The 19,155-nt window shown below is 42.8% G+C and overlaps 1 protein-coding gene across 1 annotated transcript in view; it reads left to right on the top strand.

The window, feature by feature from the left end:
• The window catches only part of LOC137326682 (latent-transforming growth factor beta-binding protein 2-like), a 607,725-nt gene that overhangs the window by 156,158 nt on the left and 432,412 nt on the right, over nucleotides 1-19,155 (top strand). The window contains exon 4 of the mRNA XM_067992000.1: nucleotides 13,581-13,777. Coding sequence (XP_067848101.1) covers nucleotides 13,581-13,777 — 197 coding nt within the window. The remainder of the gene's footprint in view (nucleotides 1-13,580; nucleotides 13,778-19,155) is intronic.

Genomic DNA, 19,155 nt, shown 5'->3' on the forward strand with positions numbered 1-19,155 from the left:
ACAAAAGGTTGTTACACAAGATAAGGGTTCATGGGGTTGAGGGAAATATGTTAGCATGGATTGAGGATTGGTTGACGGACTAGTGGGCTGCCGCATGGATCAGTGCTTGGGCCACAGCTATTTACAATCTATATTAATGACTTAGATGAAGGGACCGAGTGTAATGTATCCAAGTTTGTTGATGTTACAAACCTAGGTGGGAAAGTAAGTTGTGAGGAGGACACAGAGTCTGCAAAGGGATATAGAAAGATTAAGTGAGTGGGCAAGAAGGTGGCAGATGGAGTATCATGTGAGGAAATGTGAGGTTATTCACTTTAGTAGGAAGAATGGAAAAGCAGAATATTTTTCAAATGGTGAGAAACTATTAAATGTTGGTGTTCAGAGGGATTTGGGTGTCCTTGTACATGAAACACAGAACGTTAACATTCAGGTACAGCAAGGAATTAGGAAGGCAAATGGTATGTTGGCCTTTATTGCAAGGGGGTTAGAGTAAAAGAGTAAGGAATTCTTTCTGCAATTGTACAGGGCTTTTATGAGACCACACTTGGAGTACTGTGTACATTTTTGGTCTCCTTACCTAAGGGAAAATATCATTGCCTTAGAGGCGGTGCAGTGAAGGTTCACTAGATTGATTCCTGGGATTAGAGGGTTGTCCTATGAGGAGAGATTGAGTAGAATGGGCCTATAATCTCTGGAATTTAGAAGAATGAGAAAGATGTAAGATTGTGATAGGGCTTGACAGGGTAGATGCTGTGAGGACAAATCCAATCTGTCCAATTACTGCCCAATCAGTCTACTCTCGATCATCAGCAAAGTGATGGAAGGTGTCGTCGACAGTGCTATCAAGCGGCACTTACTCACCAATAACCTGCTCACCGATGCTCAGTTTGGGTTCCGCCAGTACCATTCGGTTCCTGACCTCATTTCAGCCTTGGTCCAAACATGGACAAAAGAGCTGAATTCCAGAGGTGAGGTGAGAGTAACTGCCCTTGACATCAAGGCAGCATTTGACCGAGTGTGGCACCAAGCAGCCCTAATAATATTGAAGTCAATGGGAATTGGGGAAAACTCTCCAGTGGCTGGAGTCATACCTAGCACAAAGAAAGATTGTAGTGGTTGTTGGAGGCCAATCATCTCAGCCCCAGGACATTGCTGCAGGAGTTCCTCAGGGCAGTGTCCTAGGCCCAACCATCTTCAGCTGCTTCATCAATGACCTTTCCTCCATCTTAAGGTCAGAAATGGGGATGTTCGCTGATAATTGCACAGTGTTCAGTTCCATTCGCAACCCCTCAAATAATGAAGCAGTCCGAGCCTGCATGCAGCAAGACCTGGACAACATCCAGGCTTGGGCTGATAAGTGGCAAGTAACATTCGCGCCAGACAAGTGCCAGGCAATGACCATCTCCAACAAGAGAGAGTCTAACCACCTCCCCTTGACATTCAATGGCATTACCATTGCCGAATCCCCCACCATCAACATCCTGGGGGTCAGCATTGACCAGAAACTTAACTGGACCAGCCATATAAATACTGTGGCTACAAGAGCAGGCCAGAGGCTGGGTATTCTACGGCGAATGACTCACCTCCTGACTCCCCAAAGCCTTTCCACCATCTACAAGGCACAAGTCAGGAGTGTGATGGAATACTCTCCACTTGCCTGGATGAGTGCAGCTCCAACAACACTCAAGAAGCTTGACACCATCCAGGACAAAGCAGCCCGCTTGATCGGCACCCCATCCACCATCCTAAACATTCATTCCCTTCACCACCAGCGTACAGTGGCTGCAGTGTGTACCCATCCACAGGATGCACTGCAGCAACTCGCCAAGGCTTCTTCGACAGCACCTCCCAAACCCGCGACCTCTACCACCTAGAAGGACAAGAGCAGCAGATACATCGGAACAACACCACCTGCGTGTTCCCCTCCAAGTCACACATCATCCCGACTTGGAAATATATCGCCGTTCCTTCATCGTCGTTGGGTCAAAATCCTGGAACTCCCTTCCTAACAGCACTGTGGGAGAACCTTCACCACATGGACTGCAGCGGTTCAAGAAGGCGGCTCACCACCACCTTCTCAAGGGCAATTAGGGATGGGCAATAAATGCTGGCCTCGCCAGCGACGCCCACATCCCATGAACGAATAAACAAGAGGCTGTTTCCCCTGGCTGGAGATTCTAGGACTAGAGGGTATAGTCTCAGGTTAAGGGGCGAGCCATTTAGGACTGATATGAGGAGAAATTTCTTCACTCAGAGGGTTGTGAATCTTTGGAATTCTCTACCCCAGAGGGCTGTGGCTGCTCAGTTGTTGAGTATATTCAAGACTGTGATCGATAGATTTTTGGACTCTAATGGAATCAAGCGATATGTGGATCGGGCAGGAAAGTGGAGTTGAGGTCGAAGATCAGCCATGATCTTATTGAATGATCGAGCAGGCTCAAGGGGCCATATGGCCTACTGCTACTCCTATTTCTGATGTTCTTATGGCTCAACATTCAAAAGGTATTTCAATATGTAAAGGCATTTTTTGAGGACTAGTCATTTTGTGTATGATAGTCACAGTCCTTCTATATTTTGATGTAAGCCATCCATAGCCATCTTCATTTGAGATACTGTAATATACTTTCAACCCTCAGAACTTTCCCACCCTCTTTACGAATAGTGTGACTCATATACCTTGATTTTAACCCCCCCCCACCTTGAAAGGCAGGGGAGGTTCAGGGGTGGGGTGGGTTAAAATATCTGGATCGAGTAACCCGACCCCATTACCACCTGTTTAAAATTTAACAATCACAAATCAGGCCATCAACGAGGCTCCTGCAAAAGTCATGAAGGTGGCCTAATTAACAGTGAAAAGTCACACCCGATGATATTAATGGTGCCACGACTTAAATTTAACAGTCAATATAGGTGTAACCCACACTGTGGGATCCCCGGCAGCAGATCCTAGACAGGGGGTGCCGATTGGCCAAGGTAAGTGCTCGAAGACCTGCTTGTGGACCAGCAGGAGCGGGCTTTCGGCCTCCCCCCAGCCCCGATCGTGGCCCAGATGTCATGGCTCTCCTTCCCACCGCCCCCCCCCCACCCCAACCCCCAACACCACCATCCTGATAACAGCCCTGATGTCCTCGCTCCTTCACTAACCCTTCAGCTCTGATCACGGCCCAGAGCCTTAAGCCTGAACTGACTGCTGGGGACAGTCCCCTCCTTTCGCTCGCTTGTGCTCGCCGCCCGACGGCCAGACTGTCAGTTTGGCCAGCTGTCAGACGTGAATCTACAGAAGATTATTTAAATGAGGCCCTGACATTAAGATCAGTGGGGCCTCCACATCCCTGGCCTTGTCGAGTTTTCCCCACGCTTCCGCGCTCCCCCACACCCTCTCCATTAATATCAGGGCCATTATGTTTTTATACCCACTTCTAGGCAAACAATTATGTTTGCTAACCCCTACTTTGGTCCTAAACCTCCCCACGTCTACCATTGTGGGAAGAAAATGGGACACTGGAAATGGAAGGTTAAGCCTCCGTGCCCTGCCCCCTGCTGGGATGAAAATCCTGGCCCTGGGCATTCTAAAATGTCAATACCCCCAGTCTAGGGAAGGTCAGGTTAAGAAAAAAAGAATTTGCATTTATAAAACACCTTCCATGATTTCAGGACATTCCAGAGCACTTCACAGCCAGTGTAGTACTTCTGAATTGTAGTCACTGTCGTAATGAAGAGAAAAGCTGCGGCAAGATTGCAACAGATAAATGATCAGACAAACAGCAACAGATAAATGATCAGACAATCTGTTTTGGTAGTGTTGGTGGAGGGATAATTGTTGGCCAGGACATTGGGAGAACTCTCCTGCTTTTCTTTGAATAGTGCCGAAGGACCTTTTCAGGCAGACGGGACCACGTTTTAACATCGCTTCCGAAAGGCGGATTACTGCAACCCCTCCCCCTCACCCAAGGGAAGTACCACACGTGATGCAGTACAGCTAAGCTCTAAATTAAGGGTAACCTGAGAGCTAAATACTCAAAAGCAGCAGCTCCTATAACCCCTCAATTCTAATATGTGCAATCCATGCCAGATGGCTATATATAGTTCCTGCTGAAATCAGGTCTTGTGTATGTTATGAAACATAATTGCTCACTGCAAACATTTCTAATGCTTCCATACTCTCAGCTCTTGCCAACAGCTCTTAACTGAGGCACTTTGAGAGTAGAACATAATTTCTATCAAAAACAAAAGATAATAGTACAAAGAGAGACACACTCCTTCATGTATAATTCTAATAACAATAGTGAGTAAGTCTAATCTCGACCATCCTACCATTTCAGCTGGTACCAAAGAGGCTGTAGAAGATGTTAAAATTGAACGAATTGTTTTTAAACTAAATTTCAAAAAAGTGCCTGTATATCAATCCTTTTCGATCTGTTTGATTTTCTGAATGCAAAGCTCTCCTAGAATTGTGATTTAAAAAAAAAGAATTTCCGTGATTGTTGAAAATGCCGTTATGTAGTTGTGCTATACGCTAAGCAGCTATTATTTTTATTATCCCATTTCATAGTAAATACCTTCCTGCCTATGCTTCCTTGTCTAATAAAATATAATTTAACTCCATTTCTCTATAAGCATTGTTAAATTTCCTTGCATTTTAAAGGCGGGCAATTGGGAAATTCCAGGAGCTATTTTTTCACAGTCATTGGAGTCTGTGTCTTCTGTTGTTATTTAGCTGTGATTATAAGGAATTATGGGCGGTACTGCGGTATCCTGAAGCGTTGCTTGATTGCCTTAGGTGGAGAGGAATTTGGTGGTGGGGGGCTGCCTACTCATAGCAGACATTCTGTACAAGAATGCCCCGCTCCGACTGATCAATGTATATGCCCCGACCCTCAGGAGCGAGTGGCTGGAGGTCTTCCAGCATCTCTCAATGCTGCTGGTGACCTCCAGGCTGGCTGTTCTCGCTGGAGACTTCAACTGCACATCGATACGGCTAGACGATCCAGCAGGGGCAATGGAATACTGGACACCACGTCTAAAGTCCTGATGGAAGCAGTGAAAGACGCAAAGCTTTGCAACGTCTTCAGCAACCCTGCAGACGGAGCGCCGCAGCGATATACCTGGTCCGGGCCAGACCGGTCCATTCGTTCCAGGATAGACTTCCTACTTGTGTCCCCAACACTCAAGGTCAGATCCACTAATGTTCAGCCGGTGTTCTTCTCTGACCACTGCCTCCTACCGGCCGACTGTCAATCGCAGGAGGACCAGAAGTTGGGCAGGAAGCTGAATGCAAGACTGTTGACCCCGGAGAACATCGAGGAACTAAAGAGGGATTACACAGGTTGGAGTGAAACCCGCCTTTGACTCCAAGGGCACTGGTGGGAAGCGATCAAGACCAATATCAAAAGGTTCTTCATCCTCAAAGGTGTTCAGAAGGCAAGAGAGAGACACGGAAATAGCGCAGCTCCAGAAAAGCATGCAGGATCTGCACGAGCTGCAATTGATAAGGGTTGATGTCGTAGAGCGGCTCAAAGAGGTGAAGGGCCAGGAAGCCTCGCTCTTTGCCTCTGAGGCCTCAAGGATTATCTTCCAGTCCAGAGTCCACTCTGTGGAGCAGGGCGAGAAGTGCTCGCGCTGCTTCTTCCAGAAGCTGCACAGAGAGACCTCTGTGATCAGCAACCTGAAGGAGGAAGATGGCTCGGTGACGTCTTCACAGGCCGACATACTGAGGATCAGCAAGTCCTTTTATGTCGGGCTGTATGACGTGAAGTCCACAGGCAGCACAGCCTCCCAGTCCTTCCTGTCCTCTATCACGGAGGTCTTAGAGGACAGTGAGTGGGAGAGCATGGATCGGCCACTGACTTTGGGCGAGTTGACAAAGGCCGCCCGGTCCTTCGAGAAGAATAGAATTCCCGGAAGCGATGGCTTACCGGTTGAGTTGTACTCGGCTCTGTGGGACTAGATAGGCCCAGACCTATTGGACGTGTATGGGGTTATACTTCTGGCAGGCAGCATGTCAGAGTCCGTGAGGAAAGGCATCATCACCCTCATCTACAAGTGGAAGGGGGAGAGGGAAGAAATCAGAAATTGGTGACCCATTTCCTTGTTAAATGTCGACTACAAGATTCTGTCTAAGGCCATCGCTAACAGGCTCAAGTCTGCTCTGGAGCTGGCGATCCACCCAGATCAGACCTGTACTGTGCCTGGCAGGAATATCTCTGATAGCCTTGCGCTGCTCAGGGATACGATCGCCTGTATACAAGACGGGGGTGAACACCTGCCTCATCAGCCTGGACCAGGAGAAGACCTTCGAAATACTATCCCACATGTACATGATGGATGTGCTCTCCAAAATGGCGTTTGGGGAGGGAATCTGCGATTAGATTCGACTGCTCTATGCAGACATCCATAGCGCAGTCCCAATCAACGGGTGGGAGTCAGAGAGCTTTCCGATCAGATCTGGAGTCAGGCAGGGCTGTCCCCTCTCCGTGGCCTAATATAAATGAGGGACTTCAAAATGGCGGAGGCATCTTTGCCATGGGTAAAAGCAGCCGGCAGGCGCGATTTGTCGATTGGTCACCCTAAGGTCAAAATCGACCTCTCTGTAGTTAAAAACTTATGGATTGAACTCATCTTTTACTGAGTGACAAGCAAACACTTGTAGTACAGATTGTTTTTATTTGTGTTTCGGAAGTATAATTTAGATTTGAATTGTTGTATAATATCAAGACTGATTTGCACCGGACATTTAGCATATAGAATAAGGGTAGTAATATGTTTTCTCACACAAATGTTTATTAAATGTAGCACATAGGCTTCATTTCATAGTATCATAGTAGGTACAGCACAGGAGGAGGCCATTCAGCCCATTGTGCCTGTGCTGGCTCTTTGAAAGAGCTTATCCAATTAGCCCCATTCCCCTCCTCTTTCCCCATAGTCCTATAAATTTTTTTCCTTCAAGTATTTATCCAATTCCCTTTTGAAAGTAACTATTGAATCTGCTTCCCTACTCTTTCAGGCAGTGCATTCCAGACCATTGCAACTAGCTGTGTGTAAAAAAAAATGTTTCCTCATGTTGCCTTTGGCTCTTTTGCCGATCACGAAAAACAACCGTTCACCACAGCTCTCTGCTTTCTATCCCCTAGCCAAATTTGTATCCACGCTGCTACTGTCCCTTTAATTCCATGGGCTTTAATTTTGCTAATAAAGTCTAGTACTTTATCAAATGTGTTTTGAAAGTCCACATACACAACATCAACCACATTACCCGCATCGACCCTCTCCGTTACTTCATCAAAGAACTCAAACAAGTTAGTCAAACACAATTTTCCTTCAACAAATCCATGCTGACGTTCATTTATTAGCCTATACTTTTCCAAGTGCCAATTTATTTTGTCCCGGTTTATTGTCTATAAAGGTTTCCCCACCACCGACATTAGGCTGACTGGCCTGTAATTGCCACGTTTATCCCTCTCCACTTTTTTGAACAGTGGTGTAACATTTGCAGTGCTTCAGTCCTCGGCACCATCCCCATATCTAAGGAGGATTGGAAGATTGTGGCCAGAGCCTCTGCAATTTCCACCCTTACTTCATTCAGTAACCTAGGATGCATCCCACATGGACCAGACGACTTTCCTACTTTGAATACTGCCAATCTTTTAAGTACCTCTTTATCTATTTTTATCCTATCCAATATCGCTACTACCTCCTCCTTTACTGTTACAATGGCAGCATCCTCTTCTCCAGTGAAGACGGATGCAAAGTATTCATTCAAAGAGGTGCCATTACACTACTGGGTGAATTCCACAGACCACCAACCAGTGGGAAGGCTATAGAGGAGCAAATTTGCAAGGAAATTACAGAGAAGTGCAAAAGCTATAGAGTAGTGATAACTGGAGACTTCAACTATCCTAATATAGACTGGGATAACAATAATATAAGGGGCACAGAGGGGGAGGAATTTTTGAAATGTGTTCAGGATAACTTTCTTAACAGTACGTTTCCGGTCCAATGAGGAAGGAGGCATTGCTGGACTTGGTTCTAGGGAATGAGGTGGGCCAAGTGAAGCAAGTGTCAGTGGGAGAGCGATCATAGTATCATAAGGTTTATAATAGCTATGGAAAAGGACACGGCCACTCTAAAGTAAAAATACTCAATTGGAGGAGGACCAATTTCAATGGTCCTCCTCCAATTGAGAACAGATCTGGCCCGGGTAAATTGGAATCAAAGATTGACAGGCAAAACTGTAATTGAACAGTGGGTGGCCTTTAAGGAGGAGATGGTTCGGGTACAGTCTAGGCACATTCCCATGAGGCAGAAAGGTAGGGCAACTAAAGCCAGAGCTCCCTGGATGACCGTGAGTAAGTTGAAATGGAAAAAAGGGGCGTATGACAGATGTCAGGTTGATAACACAAGTGAGAACCAGGCAGAATATAGAAAGTTCAGAGGGGAAGTGAAAAAGGAAATGGGGGGGAAAAAAATTATGAGAATAGACTGGTGGCCAACATAAAAAGGAATCCAAAAGTCTTCTACGGGCATGTAAACAGTAAATGGGTAGTTAGAGGAGGGGTGGGGCCGAATAGGGACCATGAAGGAGGCAGAGGGGATGGCTGAGGTACTAAATGAGTACTTTGCATCTGCCTTTACCAAGGAAGAAGAAGCTGCCACAATTTCAGTAAAGGAAGATATAGTTGAGATACTGGATGGGTTAAAAATTGATAAAGAAGAATACTTGAAAGGCTAGCTGTATTTAAAGTAAATAAGTAACCTGGTCCAGATGGGATGCATCCTGGCTTGCTGAGGGAAGTAAAGGTGGAAATTGCGGAGGTACTGGCCATAATCTTCCAAACATCCATAAATATGGGGGTGGTGCCAGAGGACTGGAGAATTGCAAATGTTACACCCTTGTTCAAACAAGGGTGTGAGGATGAACCCAGCAACTATAGGCCAGTCAGTTTAACCTCAGTGGTGAGGAAACTTTTAGAAAGGGTAATCCGGGATAAAATTAACAGTCACTTGGATGAGGGTGGATTGATTAGGGAAAGCCAGCAAGTGTTTGTTAAAGGCAAATAGTGTTTAACTAACCTGATATAGTTTTTTGATGAGGTAACAGAGAGGGTAGATGAGGGCAATGCAGTTGATATGGTGTATATGGACTTTCAAAAGGCGTTTGATAAGCCGCACGGAAAGCTTATCATCAAGATTGTGGCCCGTGGAATAAAGGGGGCAGTAGCAACATGGATGCAGAATTGGCTAAGTGACAAGAAACAGAGAGTAGTAGTGAACAGTTGTTTTTCGGACTGGAGGGAGGTGTACAGTGGTGTTCCCCAGGGTCAGTGCTGGGACGACTGCTTTTCTTAATATAGATTAATGACTTGGACTTGGGTGTACAGGGCACAATTTCCAAATTTGCAGATGACACAAAACTTGGAAGGATAGTGAACAGTGAGGAAGATAGTGGTAGACTTCAAGAGGATATAGACAGGGTGGTGTCATGGGCAGATACGTGGCAGATGAAATTTAACGCAGAAAAATGTGAAGTGATACATTTCGGTAGGAAGAACGAGGAGAGGCAATATAAACTAAAGGGTGCAACTCTAAAAGGGGTACAGGAACAGAGAGATCTGGGGGTATATGTGCTCAGATCGTTGAAGGTGGCAGAGCAGGTTGAGAAAGTGGTTAAAAAAGCATACGGGATCTTGGGCTTTATAAATAAAGGCATAGAGTACAAAAGTATGGAAGTCATGATGAACCATTATAAAACATTGGTTCGACCACAACTGGAGTATTGTGTCCAGTTCTGGGCACCGCACATCAGGAAAGATGTGAAGACCTTAGAAAGGGTGCAGAAGAGATTTACTAGAATGATTCCAGGGATGAGGGACTCTAGTTACATGGATAGACTGGAGAAGCTGGGGTTGTTCTCCTTGGAACAGAGACGGTTGAGAGGAGATTTGATAGAGGTATTCAAACTCATGAAGGGTCTAGACAGAGTAGATAGAGAGAAACTGTTCCCATTGGTGGAAGGGTCAAGAACTAGAGAATATAGATTTAAGGTGGTTGGCAAAAGAACCAAAGGTGACATGAGGAAAAACTTTTTTACACAGCGAGTGGTTAGGATCTGGAATGCACTGCTTGAGGGGGTGGTAGAGGCAGATTCAATCATGGCCTTCAAAAGGAACTGGATAAGTACTTGAAAGGAAAAAATTTGCAAGGCTACGGAGAAAGGGCGGGGGAGTGGGACTAGCTGGATTGCTCTTGCATAGATCCGGAATGGACTCGATGGGCCGAATGGCCTCCTTCCGTGTTGTAACCTTTCTATGATCCAGTGCCTCATCCATGCCCTTTGCCTCCACAAGAAGATCTCCCTATTTGTACCTAATCGGTCCCACCCTTTTACTATTTTATATGTTTCTAAAAGACTTATGGGTTCCCTTTTATGTGAGCCGCTAATCTATTCCCACACTCCCTCTTTGCCCCTCTTATTCTCTTTTTTAGATCTCATCTGTACTTTCTGTATTCAGCCTGGTTCTCTATGCATCACACAACTCTGTTGCTCACTCGATCATGGAATTCACTTATTTCTTTCTTATAGTAAAATAAAACTAAAAGCCCAGTTAAATGAAAAAGAACAAATATTCTTACAGTGCACTGGGTAACACATCTGTGTCAAATTCACGTGTTAGCTATATTAACCAAGTTGTCAACACATTTAGCACACAGAGGGATTTCAACCCCTAAGTGATTTATATCTTGCAGTATATATTATTTTAGTACAGGTGTGAATTAATTCATCTTTTCAAGCTGTTGTATTTTGATAATTTGCCAAATAAACTGAGAAAGCCTGGGAATATGATTAGAAATCTGAGTATAGAATTGGATAAACATTCACCATTTTCTGAATCAAGTATATGGACCTCATTGTTATGAACTTGTGTTACTAAAAATGCCTTTTAGCAGTTATTCCAATGCCATTGGAAACTGCATTGTGAGAGCTCAAACCTTCATAAAATGAAACTGTATAAAACTTACAGTACTTCCTTTTTCCCAGAAAATGATATGTCACTGTATTTCTGAAATAAAAGTTGAAAAGGTAAACACCTGGCAAAATATTTGGTTTTCAAATACTAGGTCAGATTGATTCTGAGGAAAAACTCTTTTGACTGAAAAGCTCTTGAAATTTTTTTTAAGAAAACTGTGCAGATTGAGCTTTGAAAACACTGACTGACAGAGTTAATGTACAGTGAAATCCTATTCCATAATTGATCAGGATGGACAGACAAATTGTTGAAATCCAGACTTGAATATGCTGTAACGAGATTGGATATACAAGTACAGGGACTCTTGTTAATGGGAAGATTCATTTAAAAAGAACAATGGTGGAGGCAGGAGGGTGGGGGAAGCTGTTGGTTTATTCAAACAATTTTATTGTGGTTTCATTTTTATGTAATCAGTCAAATATTGTGACCCTTTGTGATGAGTATCTGATTTATTTTTTGGATAAACAGACCATATTGGTAGTAGAAAGCTGACCAAAATCCATTCAATGCTATTTCTAGAGAAAAAGAGCTCAATGCACCAGTTTTATACGCCTTTTCATCTGGTGAAAATGTATTGCCTCCTATGGATAACTACATGAATAGTTAGTCGAGGTACTCAGTTGTACAGTATTCTTATTGCTGTCTTCCAGTGGCCCATTTTTACGTCGTTTTATGCTTTAAAACTGCTGCTTAGATGGATCTTGTGTCGGCTTCTCTTGTGATGCTTTGAAGTTCCACTCCAGTGACATAAATGGGATTGAAGGGCTGTGGGCAGCAATGTCCATTCGTCATGCGAATGGAGAAAAACTTCAGAATATCACATCAGGTGGTGCTTGTACAAAACATCTGCTGCCAGATTTGGGTTAATAGTTTTAAAATGTTAAACAAGATAATGAGGGGTGACTGAAGCTGCCTTTATATTAGAGAATTGCTTTTTGAAGTAGTTCTCCAATACCGGTTCCTTGTCTGCAAAGTAGTTTTACGGCACTAAATCTACTTTAAAGTCACAAATAACTCTTTCCTGAAGCTGATGAAGAATAGGTTTGCAATAGCAAAACTACCTTGTTATTCTCCATCCTGAGCATTTTAGGTGCTCAGCTTACCAGTGACTATGCTTTTAGCTAACTTTGCCTCCAGAAGCAGACTGAAAGTTATCCAATTTGATACTGCATCCTTCCAATGGGTATTAGCTCATAAACCCCATTAAAATTCAGATATTCATGAAATCAAATGCTGGAAGTGGATCAATATTGTTATGTGTATCGTAGAAAATTCTTGTGTACATCTTGGTTTACCCTCTGCTTAAAATTTATGCTCCTGCCCTCTCCTGCTTAAGTAGGCTGCATAGAGCCAGCATGCGTTGATATTTTGCCTGCGGTATGATTTTATTTTCTGTTGTTAAATAGGAACAGGAATAGGCCATTCAGCCCCTCAACCCTGGTCTGCCATTCAGTTAGATCATGGCTGATATGTACCTCAATTCCATTATTTGTTAGAGGCAGATACTTTTCATTACTATTACAGTTTCATTTCCAGTGAAGAGTATAAACATTTTGAAGGGTTGAACTAATTTCTAGTGATCAGAACACTTGCAGATGGCTTAAACATGAAAGCATGACCTCGCTAGATCCTCATAGTCAGTAGATGAAGAAAGTGGAGACTTCTACTGTAGCGCAGGTAATGAATGTAGGCAGTTTTCTAGTACAGGAATGGGAAGATTCATATTTGTTCCTGTTCTTTTCCTTGTGAAAACCTATTTATGTAAATAGCTTAAATGAAACTCATTAGATTCTTACTGTACCAACACCGTGCAATTTTGTTGTAGTAACGTCATGAATGGAAGTGTTATACAATGGACCAGAATTTATTATAGCGGACGAGCGAACAGCACCCGCCGTTAGTTAGACTTGCTCTTGCCTGTTTAATTTCCATGAACTTTTGCACGTCAAGTTGCTGCAAGTGGGAGATCAAAACTGTGCGGCACCCTCTACGGGGCATTTGGGATTTGTGTGAACAGGACAAGCAACTGTGTATTTCCATAACCAATCAGATTGAAGAATTGCTAATGAGCAGCGCAGAGTCTGAACCAGGAAGTGTAAGTTAGAATAGTGAACTCAATGTCAAATCAGGTACAGAAAATGAAATAAAGAGCAGGATAAACAGAATGGATTAAGAGAGAGAGAAAAAAAGAGTCAAAGAAAAAGTTCTTAAAAATGTAAATTCAATTTTTAAAAAAATCTCCAACAACAATTAAAAGCTGAAGGAATGAGATTCCACATTTGTAAAAGTTAATTTTCAGGGCCAGAGAGGTTGCTTGGCAGTAATTAAGACTTATCAATGCAATCTTTGCTCATGTAGAGGAATTTTTGCAGTGCTTCTGAAATTCTAGATTATATATGTAACCAAAAACATTTTGCCTGGTTGCTTTTGTCCAGAATAAAACTGTAATCTGCCTTAAGTACCTGTTACAAGAAACTGTGTGATTAGATTTTTAAAAATTATTTCATTTTTTACAGTTTGAGTTTTATTTATAATGCTTTTTTTTTCTTTCAACAGTACACAAAGTAGGTACAGACAGCCTGTTAATATTCAGCAATTTCCAGGGACATCACGCACTGTGAAACACCTGTCAAATGGAAATGGACAGCTACTCTCCAATGCACTATTTAATGGCAATGGGCAGGCACAGGTTCAGAACCGTTTTGCTACAAATGGACAAGGATTAGCAGAAAATGAAAATGCTTTACCACGAGGTGAGTGATAGAAACATTTCTTTGCCTCAATTGTTAATATCATGCAATTGTTTTTTAAACTTTTTTTTGAGGGGCATAATTTGGTAAACTTCCCAACATTTTTCCTACAATTTTTGTGTCTTTTTCCTTCATCTGCCTGGTCCTTACAGTTAAAATGGCGGGCAGGCAACCTGGTTTCATACTGACGTCAATGCAACCTGAAACTAGACAGTAGTAGGGCAAGGACTACCAAAGCATAACCCCTCGTCTGAGTTTGTTACTTCTCCCCCTGCCAGGAAATGCTACAGCTTCCACTCACCAACTCTCTATTTGACGTGGAGCAGATTGGGAACTAAGTGGAATGCGACTAAAACTTGTGTCCGTTCCTGCTGGGTGGCACTAAGCATTAGTACACGCGGGTTTGGGAGGTGCTGTCGAAGAAGCCTTGGCGAGTTGCTGCAGTGCATCCTGTGGACGGTACACCCTGCAGCCACTGTGCGCCGGTGGTGAGGGGGGTGAATGTTTAGGGTGGTGGATGGGGTGCCAATCAATTTGTGTATATAGTAGGCTTCATTCATAATTCTCTTCCAGACACCGTTTTATCCTTCCAGTTCAAATTGATAGTGCCAGGCAATCAAGATAGTTGTTTCAGGGAGATTTTCTGACAACTTAGAACTGTTAGGTAATTTAGTTTTAGAACTGCTGCACATGTTGATTCAAAATTTTTTGTGTGACAAGTTGCTGAAAGTGCGAGCTGATAACGTAGCAGTGAGGGAAACAGGGCATCTGGGAGCTGAGTGAACAGGGCAAGCAACTGTGTATCTCCCTAACCAATCAGATTGAAGGATTGTGAAATTAACAGCACAAGGACTAAGAAGGAAGTGTAAATAACAGTGGGTGAATTCATTGTCAAATGAGGTAAAGAAGAATAAATAAAGATATGTAGATAAGGCTTTAAACTAATAAAAAGGGGGAGGGTTCAGGTAAGGGTAAATTTATAAGCCTAAAGAGAAAAGTCAAGGCTGTAGAGCAGAGTAGCGATTTGGGTGAAAACAGAGTGTGTCAGGAAGGGACAGAGAATTTAACAAAGGTAATAGGGCATTAGTGACTGAGGTCACATCAGGGAAAAATAGTAAAAAGTTAATCCCATAGTAAAAAGGAGGCATTGAAGGTGATATATCTGAATGCACAAAGCATTTGTAACAAGATAGAAGAATTAATGGCACAAATAGAGATAAATGGGTTTGATCTAGTAGCCATTACTGAGAAGTGGTTGCAGGGTGACCAAGTTGGGAACTAAATTTTCCAGGGTACTTGACTTTTAGAAAAGATAGGCAAAATGGAAAAGGAGGTGGGGGGTTAGCCCTGATAATAGAGGATGAGATAAAGGCAGTAATGAGAAAGGATCTGAGCTCAGAAAATCAGGATGTAGAATCAGTCTGGGTGTAGCTAAGAAATAACAAAGGGCAGAAAACATTGGTGGCAGTAGTTTATAGGCCCCCTTTCAATAGCTGTAGTGTTGGACAGATTATACATCAGGAAATTAGAGGAGCGTGTAACAAGGGTAATGCAATAATTGTGGGAGACTTTAATCTTCAGATAGACTGGGCAAACCAAATTGGCAAAAGTTATTTGGAGGTCGAGTTCATGGAATGCATTCGAGACAGATTTCTAGCACAATATGTTGAGGAACCAACTAGGGAACAGGCTAGTTTAGATCTAGTATTGTGTAATGTGCCAGGGTTAATTGGTAATCGTATTGTTAAGGATCCTCTGGGGTAGAATGATCATAATGTGATAGAATTTCATATTGAGTTTGAGAGTGATGTACTTAAGTCTGACTCTAGGGTCTTAAATTTAAACAAAACCAATTACGTAGGTATGAGAGGTGAGTTGGCTAAGGTAGATTGGGAAATTAGATTAAAAGGTATTACAGTAGATAAGCAATGGCAAACATTTAAAGAAATAATTCATAATTGTCAACGAATATACATTCCCCTGAGAATTAAAAACTCTATGGGAAAGATGATCCAACGGTGGCTAACTAGAGGAGATAAGGATAGTATTAGATTCAAAGAAGATGCTTACAATGTTGCCAAAAAGAGTAGTAAGCCTGAGGATTGGGATGGTTTTAGAAATCAGCAAAGGATGACCAAGAAATTGATAGAGGGAGAAAATTGAATGAGAATAAACCAGCAAGAAATATAAAAACTGATTGTAAGAGCTTCTACAAGTGTGTAAAAAGGAAGAGATTAGCGAAAGTAAACATGGGTCCCTTAGAGGCAGAGACAGGAGAAATTATAATGGGGAATAAGGAAATGGCAGAGATGTTAAACAAATATGTTATATCTGTCTTCAGTGTAGAAGATACAAAACACATACCATAAATAGTGGGGAACCAAGTGTCTAATGAGAGTGAGGAACTCAAAGTAATTAAGATTAGTAAAGAAAAAGTACTGGAGGAATTAATGGGACTAAAAGCTGACAAATCCCCTGGACCTGATGGCCTACAACCTTGGGCTTTAAAAGAGGTGGCTGCAGAGATAGTGGATGCATTGTTTGATCTTCCAGAATTCCCTTGATTCTAGAATGGTCCCCATAGATTGGAAGGTAGCAAATGTAACCCCGCCATTCAAAAAAGGAGGGGGGAGAGAAAACAGGGAACTATAGGCCAATTAGCCTGATATCAGTAGTAGAGAAAATGCTAGAATCTATTATTAAGGACATGGCACCAGGGCACTTAGAAAGTCATAATATGATTAGGCAGAGTCAACACGGTTTTATGAAAGGGAAATCGTATTTGACAAATCTGTTAGTTTTTTGAGGGTGTAACTAGCGGGATAGATAAAGGGGAAGCCAGTGGATGTAGTATATTTGAATTTTCAAAAGGCATTCGATAAGGTGTCACACAAGAGGTTGTTACACAAGATTAGGGCTCATGGGATTGGGGCTAATATATTAGCATGGATTGAGGATTGGTTAATGGAGAGTAGGAATAAACAGGTCATTTTTGGGTTGGCAGGTTGTAACTAGAGGGTGCCGCAAGGATCAGTGATTGGGCCTCAGCTGTTTACACTATATATCAATGACTTAGAAGAGGGGACTGAGTGTAATGTATCCAAGTTTGCGATATGAAGCTAGGTGGGAAAGTAAGCTGTGAGGAGGACGCAAAGAGGCTGGAAAAGGATATAAGTGAGTGGGCAAGAAGGTGGCAGGTGGAGTATAATGTGGCATTCAGAGGGATTTGGGTGTCCTTGTCCACGAATCACAGAAAGTTATCATGCAGGTACAGCAAGCAGTTAGGAAGGCAAATGGTATGTTGCCTTTATTGCAAGGGGGTTGGAGTATAAGAATAAGGAGGTCATGCTGCAATTATGTTGGGCTCTGGTGAGATCACACCTGGAGTACTGTGCACAGTTTTGGTCTCTTTACCTAAGGAAGGATATACTTGCCTTAGAGGGGGTGCAATGAAGGTTCACTTGATTGATTCCTGGGATGCGAGGGTTGTCCTATGAAGTGAGATTGAGTAGAATGGGCCTATATTCTCTGGAGTTTAGAAAAATGAGAGGTGATCTGATTGAAACGTATAAAATTCTTAGAGGGCTTTACAGGGTAGATGCTGAGAGGCTGTTTTGCCTGGCTGGAGAGTCTCAAACTTGGAGCATTGTGCACAGTTCTGGTCTCCATATTATAGAAAGGATATGAAGGCATTGGAAAAGGTGCAAAAAAGATTCACAAGGTTTATACCAAAACTGAGAGGTTATACCTATCAGGAAAGACTGAACAAGCTGGGGCTTTTCTCTCTAGAAAAGAGAAGGCTGAGGAGTGACCTGATTGAGGTCTTTAAGATAATGAAAGGGTTTGATAGGGTAGACGTAGAGAAAATGTTTCCACTTGTGGGGGAGTCCAAAACTAGAGTCCAAAAATAGATACATTCAAGGGAAAGGTAGATAAGTACACGAGGGAGAAAGGAATAGAAGGGTACCCTGATGGGGCTAGTTGAAGTAGGGAGGGAGGAGGCTCGTGTGGAGCATAAACGCTTGCATAGACCTGTTGAGCAGAATGGCCGGTTTCTGTGCTGTAGTCTCAATGTAAATAGGGATCATAATCTCAAGATAAGGGGCCGGCCATTTAGGACTGAGATGAGGAAAAATTTCTTCACTCAGAGGGTTGTGAATATTTGGAATTCCTAAGAGCTGTAGATGCTCAGTCGTTGAGTATATTCAAGACTGAGATCAATAGATTTTTGGACACTAAGGGAATCAAGGGATATGGGGATTGGGCAGGAATGTGGAGTTGAGGAAGAAGATCAGCCATGATCTTATTGAATGACGGAGCAGCCAAGAGCATGACCTACTCCTGCTCCTATTTCTTGAGAGGGAAAGAAGTATTGGATTAAGAAAGAGAGAAAAAAAGAGACAGGAAGGAAAAGTTTAAAAAAAAAATGTTTTTAATTTAAAATTTTACATTTTTAAAATTTCCAGCAACAATTAAAATCTGAAGGAATGAGACGCCACATATGTAGTAATGCTTCCTCTAGGCCCAACAAGCCTACCAGCAGCGACCCCGCTGGTAGGTGCTGAGGTGCCCGTCTTTGATGGAGATTCGTGTGTCCAAGAAAGAAACTGATTCTGAGGAGTAGTCCATGGTGAGCTTGATGGTGGGATGGAACTTGTTAATGTTATCGTGTAGTCTCGTCAGTGATTCTTCGCCATGGGTCCATAGAAAGAAAATGTCGTCGATGTATCTGGTGTATAGCGTTGGTTGGAGGTCCTGTGCAGTGAAGAAGTCGTGCTCGAACTTGTGCGTGAAAATGTTGGCGTATTGGGGTGCGAATTTGGTCCCCATGGCTGTTCCGTGTGTTTGGGTAAAGAACTGGTTATCGAAGGTGAAGACATTGTGATCCAGGATGAAGCAGATGAGTTGTAGGATGGCGTCTGGAGATTGGCTGTTGTTGGTGTTGAGTATTGATGCTGTCGCAGCGATGCCATTTCATCGTGGGGGATACTGGTGTAGAGTGCCGAGATGTCCATCGTGGTGAGAAGTGTTCCTGGTTCAACTGGTCCGTGGGAAATAGTGGACATGACATTTATGATCAGCAGAAGTGATCACAGATTGAAAACCTATTTCAAGATCGGTTGCTGTATTTATTTTTAAGGTTGATCTGTATCAAAATAAGTTCTGCTTTTAAATTTAAAAAATTGATTATCACTCTTGATGAATGACATTTGGAGGATCTGTTTGTATTAATAGAACTCGTGCTCGCTGATGAACTCCTTTATATACAATGCAACCCTCTATATGGCTGTTTACATGACGATGTTGCAAGTCAACTTAAGATAAAATAATTTTGGTGAATATTTTTTGTTCAAAATATGCTTGTTAATGTTTATTGCAAT

The sequence above is a fragment of the Heptranchias perlo genome, chromosome 10, assembly GCF_035084215.1.
Source record: "Heptranchias perlo isolate sHepPer1 chromosome 10, sHepPer1.hap1, whole genome shotgun sequence".
NCBI lineage: Eukaryota > Metazoa > Chordata > Chondrichthyes > Hexanchiformes > Hexanchidae > Heptranchias > Heptranchias perlo.